The 6,025-nt window shown below is 67.7% G+C and overlaps 1 protein-coding gene across 1 annotated transcript; it reads left to right on the top strand.

The window, feature by feature from the left end:
- Positions 1-1,973: 1,973 nt before the first annotated feature.
- Positions 1,974-4,784, top strand: LOC118718619 (lymphocyte antigen 6D). Its single transcript, XM_036437474.2, has 4 exons — positions 1,974-2,065; positions 2,999-3,118; positions 3,931-4,029; positions 4,546-4,784. Exons 1-4 carry the CDS (start codon positions 1,987-1,989, stop codon positions 4,767-4,769), a joined length of 522 nt encoding a protein of 173 aa, XP_036293367.1. The 5' UTR covers positions 1,974-1,986; the 3' UTR covers positions 4,770-4,784.
- The last annotated feature ends 1,241 nt before the right edge of the window (positions 4,785-6,025 follow it).

Raw genomic sequence — 6,025 nt, forward strand, 5'->3', positions numbered from 1 at the left:
CTGCCTCAGAGAGGGACTGACACTCGGGGCAAGAGGCTCTGGTGCCAGGGCCTGGGTGGACAGACGGGCAGACGGCAGAGCACGTGTCTACAGACAACACTTATTTCCCTGGAGAGGGCTGGGGTCAGGGGCTGGGGTCAGGGGTGTCCTCTGGGGCCCCCCTTCATCATATCACCTTCAGCAAGAGGCACAGGTCTGCCCATCGGGTGGCCAGTCCGGAGCCTCCCACCACCCTGTGGACCCCAGGCTCTCAGAGGCCTGCCAGACTCACTCATGGTTCTGAGTCACTGGGCTCTCTCCCCGGGGCAGGCACGTCAGTAAGAAAGGGGAGAGGGGGAGAAGGCAGAAACACCATCGCAGCTAACTCCTGGAGGGTCCGACGAGTGTGAGTGGATGAGGAGCTGGGCAGGTGGGTGACTGGACAGACGGATGGGTGGATGAATGGATGACGGATGGGTGGATAATGCATGGATGGATGGATGGGTGGATGGTGGATGGATGAATGGATGGTGGATGGATGAATGGGTGGATGGTGGATGGTGGATGGATGAATGGATGGATGGTGGGTGGGTGGATGGGTGGGTGGGTGGATGGGTGGGTGGATGAATGGGTGGGTGGATGGGTGGGTGGGTGGATGGGTGGGTGGATGGGTGGGTGGATGGATGGATGATGGATGGGTGGATGGTGGATGGATGAATGGATGGTGGATGGATGAATGGGTGGATGGTGGGTGGGTGGGTGGATGGGTGGGTGGGTGGATGGGTGGGTGGATGGGTGGGTGGATGGATGGGTGGGTGGGTGGATGGATGGGTGGGTGGATGGATGGGTGGGTGGATGGGTGGGTGGGTGGATGGGTGGGTGGATGGATGGATGGATGATGGATGGGTGGATGGTGGATGGATGAATGGATGGTGGATGGATGAATGGATGGATGGATGGATGGTGGATGGTGGTGGATGGATGGGTGGGTGGATAGATGGGTGGGTGGATGGATGGGTGGGTGGATGGATGGATGATGGATGGGTGGATGGTGGATGGATGAATGGATGAGTGGGTGGGTGGATGGTCTCAGAGCAGGACCCCGGGGGGCTGGCATGGCAGGGACCCTGTGGGGCTCGGCCCAGAGCGTTGCCTGCCTCGCCTGAGAACCGGTTTGTGTCTCAGCCTTTGGAACCGGGTTTTCCCAGGGATGGGCCGCGCCTGAGAGAGGGAACGGCTGCCTGTGACCAGGGAACGGGCTGCGCCCCGGGGCAGGGAAGGGCTGTGGGGCCGCTTCCTTGTGGCAGGGCGGCCCTGAGTCCCAGCCGCAGGACACCAGTGCTCCCAGCAGCCCAGCATCGAAGGCCAAGGTCCCAGGGAGAACGAGGACGGGCCCTCCAGGCCCCAGGCCCCTGTGCAAAGGTGCCTCTGGCAGGAGGAGGGGCTGGCCCACCCCCACTCCTGGCGGTGGCCCCGGGCCAGGCGGCCTCGTGTGCATCCCGGGAGCAGGGCCCGGGACCGCCTGACTCACGGCGAGGCCGGCCTGCGGAGAGGGCGGGGGACAGGAAGGGGAGCCGCCCGGGCCTGTGCGGCCTCTGCATGATGCCAGCGTTCTGCGGGCACCGCCTGGCCTGGGAACAGGGTTGCCTCCAGGGCTGGGAGAGAGGGCACGGGTTCTGGAAAGCGGTGACAGGAGGGGGGGGGGGGGACTTTCCTGATGCTGCCTCATCCTGGGGACCTGGAGCCAGCAGGGCCCTCTCTGGTCCTCGTCCCTGACCGGTAACGAGGGCCAGTGTTCCGGGTCATGGCAGCTCCTCTGCCCCCGCCTCCTGCCTCCGACAGCAGAGCCAGGTCACCGCCTGCAGCGTCTCAGTGACTCCGGGCGTCTGCGAGCTCCTGCCCCCGTCAGCGGTGTCTGGGCTGTCGCTGCCCGGCTGTGACGAAGGCCCGGGCGGGCACCGGCACAGGGGCAGCTGTCAGGGACAAAGGCCTCTGCTCCGGCGCCTCATGCCCGGGACCTCGTTCCGCCCGATGTCCTGGACCCTGGGGTTCCTCCAGGTCCCCAACCAGTTATTCCAGCAGCTTCCCTGCCCCATGGCCCCAGTGAGTCACCCCTCCTCCCGCCTGCATTCCCCCCCCCCCCCCCCGGCCAGTCAGCACCCCGTCACCGAGCCCCGTGCCCTGCTTCCCAGGCCCGGGCACGCTCCCCGGCCGCACGGGGCTGCCAGAGAGTGCCGGGGGCCTCCGGACTCTGGGTGAGGACAGGGGGCCCCACGGGACCAGCCTTGTCCAGCGAGACCCCCGCTGCCCTGACCAAGCCCCTGGGAGCCAGGCCCGGCAGCCCCGCAGCCTCCCCATGGGTCCGGAGGCTGACGCAGGCCGGGGGCTCCGGCCGCACCCCTCCTGCTCCCCAGTCCGGAGGCAGGTCTGCCCGCCCGCGCCTCAGGCAGGCCCACCCAGGATGCGGCCCTGACTCCACCCGCGTGGCACAGCGGCTGGCGCGCCGGGCGGGGCGGAAGGACGGGGGTCTGAGCCCAGCTCTGAGCAGCCTGCACCAGGGGGCTCCCAGGAGCCTCGGTTTCCCCCCCTCCCCCGCTGCTGGTGTGTCCATTGGGTGATGGGCTGTGTTGGGGCAAACCTGGGGCTTAGCTGTCTGGGCCTGCCCCCCTCACCATCCACAGGGCCCACACACACCCCCTCCCGCAGGACTGCCTGGCGCAGAGGCCCTAGTCACCCAGCCACGCCCCCGATGCCCACCCCGCCTGCCCCCACCCGCCTGCCACCTCAGCTGGACACCAGCTTCCCCGGGGTCCTTCCCAGGCTCTGCCTGCACCGCCCAGGGGCCCCGAGCCCAGACCCCGAGAGGCAGGGCCATGGCACAGCTCTGGGCCCCGCACGGCACCGGTGCTGACCCGGTCCGTGACCCTGGGGTGGGACCGGGCGCTGTGGGCAGCAGCCGTGGCCGCGGGAGGGGAGGTCCCGCTGGAGGCACGGCCTGGCTGGCTGCCCACCTGCCCCGCCCTCAGCGGCGTCCGGGCTATAAGGCCTCCGGAGGCGAGGCCCCAGCTCCCCACGCACCACACCGCCATGAAGACAGCCCTGCTGCTCCTCGTCGTCCTGGCTGCGGCCCTGGGCCCAGGTGGGGGGCCCGGGTTCAGGCGGGCGGGGGGCCGGGGCGGGGGGGGGGGGCAGGCTGAGAGGGCGCCCCAGGCAGGGCTGGGGCCAGAGCGTGGAGTTGCGAACCCTGACAGTTTCAGAGGATCCTGAGATTGTGGGGGTGCTGGACTCAGAATTTATTTATTAATTTTTTAAATATTTTTATAGATTTCAGAGAGGGAGGGAGCGGGAGAGAGATAGAAACATCAGTGATGAGAAATAATCATGGATGGGCTGCCTCCTGCATGCCCCCCACTGGGGATGGAGTCCCCACCCGGACATAGGACTGGGGATCCAACTGTGGCCTCCTGGTTCCTGGGTCAACGCCTGAGCCGGGCTGGCCGGGCTGGCCGGGCTGGACCCAGGGTTAAAACCAGCCGTCTCCACGCTCAGACTGACAATCAGGGAATCAGGGAGTCCCAGACGGCCTCTCGGGACGGGAGACGGCTCCCCATCCAGCCCTTCCGGCCGGGGACAGCCAGCTCCTGCGTGGCTAGGCAGGCAGCCACGGGCTCACCTGAGGGGGCACCTGCCCTGGGACAGCCCGGGCTGGAGGAGGGAGTCCCCAAGAACGAGGCCGGGAAGCAGGCCTCCAGTGCACCCCCTACTGGCCGCTGCTCACAGTCCCCACGCTCTGCAGACCGGGCCGGCCCCCTCCCTCTGAGGCCCTGCAGGTCCCGGGGGCCCCCAGGCTGGCCTCAGGCACGGGGGCACATGGTGCTGTCCAGAGGGGCCTGTCCTCGGGGAGCCCGGGGCTGAGGGTCCAGGCTGAGACCCCGCCTCTGCCGCCCCCAGCCCGGGCCCTGCGCTGCCACGTGTGCAGCAGCTCCACCAACTGTAAGAAGCCGCAGAGCTGCCCCGCCAGCGCCCGCTTCTGCCGCACCATGACCAGCGGTGAGTGCGGGGCCGGGGCGGGGCGTCCTGGGGGCGGGGCGTTCCGGGGGGTTGTCCCCAGGGTGGGGGGACTGTCCGGGAAGCATGCATGCGTTGTCCCAGGGTGGGGGGGCCGTCCCGGGGTGGGGGGGGCCGTCCCGGGGTGGGGGGACCGTCCCGGGGTGGGGGAGCCGCCTCAGGGTTGGGGGGCCGTCCCGGGGTTGGGGGGACTGTCCCGGGGTGGGGGGCTGTCCCAGGGTGGGGGGGCTGTCCGGGGGTGGGGGGTCGTCCCGGGGTTGGGGGGACTGTCCCGGGGTGGGGGGGCCGTCCCGGGGTTGGGGGGGCCGTCCTGGGGTTGAGGGCCATCCCATTCCAGGGTGGGGGCCGTCCCGGGGGGAGAGACTGTCCCGGGGGGGGGCGTTGGGTTAGGCCGGGTGCTGTGGACGCACGCGGGGCGGGCGGGCGGGCGGGCGGGGTGGGGCTCGGAGGCGGCCTGACCAGCCCGCGCTCTCGCTCGCTCGCTCGCTCGCTCGGCAGTGGAGCACCTGACGGGGAACCTGGTGGAGAAGGACTGCGCCGACACCTGCCGGGCCACCTACACACAGCCGGGCCAGGTGAGCGGGGGCGCGGCCGCCACCCAGTGCTGCCAGCAGGACCTGTGCAACGAGAGGCTCGTCAGCGGCGCGCCCCGCCCGCCCGCCGCGCTGGGCCTGGGGCTGGCGCTGGGCCTCCTGGCCCTCACCGCGGGCCTCGGCCTGTGAGCCCCGCTGCCCCGCCCACGCCGCCCGACCCCGTCCTCTCCGCTCGGCTCCCGTGACTTTTATACTGAAACCCATCGAATAAACGCTTGGAAACCGTCTGTGCCTGTGTCCTGGGGGTGGGGAGGCCCGGCCACACAGGACCCCGGTGGCGAGCACGGCTGCACTGGACTGCCACGTCACCCCTTCCCCAGGCAGCTCCCGGACCCGGGCGAGGGCAGAGCACAGGCGGGGGGGTCAGGGAGGAGGCCCCTCACACCCCCTCCCCTGGCCGTTCTGGGCCCCTCGGGCTCCGCTGCCTGGCGCTGAGCAGACACTGACGGCCTAGGGGGGCCATGGTCAGTCCCCTTACCTGGGCTCAGTCCCTGCAGGGGAGCCCTGCACCCCCACCGGCCACCGGAACCCCGATGGAGAGAGGGAGTCGGGGGCTGTGTGCCAAGAAAGAGCACAGCCTCTGAGGGCCTGGTCCAGCAGTGCCACTGGCCGAGCCCGCTGCCCTCTGTGCCATCCTTGGCGCCTTACTGCTCAGGTCCCTCTTTTCTACGCTGAAAAGAAACGCAGAGCTGATGCCCTACATTTTTTAAAGTGGGGGCCAGATCACGGTCCCTCAGAGAGCTGGAGGGCCGGACTGTATGAACTATTAATTCCTACTGTAACACCTTGGCTGCGCTCACTGCCCAAAAAACCTGGCGGGCCGGATCAGACTCCTCTGCGGGCCGCATGTGGCCCGCGGGCCGTAGTTTGAAGACGCCTGGCCCTGGTCTGAGCCCCACAGCCCGGGTTCTGGGCCCGCTGCCCGGGTTCTGGGAAACATCGACCAGCTGCCTCCTGCACGCCCCCCACTGGGGATGTGCCCACAACCAAGGTACATGCCCTTGACCGGAATCGAACCTGGGACCTTTGAGTCCATAGAGGCTGATGCTCTGTCCACTGAGCCAAACCGGTTAGGGCTGAAATTGTATTTTAAAATTTTCCTACTAAGAGCATTCCAGTGAATCTACAAAACACTTTAAAGAAAGGATAGCCGAAACCCGTTTGGCTCAGTGGATAGGGCGTCGGCCTGCAGACTCAGGGGACCCGGGTTCGATTCCAGTCAAGGGCATGTACCTTGGTTGCGGGCACATCCCCGGCAGGGGGTGTACAGGAGGCAGCTGATCAATGTTTCTAACTCTCTATCCCTCTCCCTTCCTCTCTGTAAAAAAAAATCAATAAAATATATTAAAAAATAAAAATAAAGCCAAAACCGGTTTGGCTCAGTG

This window comes from Pipistrellus kuhlii, unplaced genomic scaffold (genome assembly GCF_014108245.1).
Source record: "Pipistrellus kuhlii isolate mPipKuh1 unplaced genomic scaffold, mPipKuh1.p scaffold_m20_p_14, whole genome shotgun sequence".
NCBI lineage: Eukaryota > Metazoa > Chordata > Mammalia > Chiroptera > Vespertilionidae > Pipistrellus > Pipistrellus kuhlii.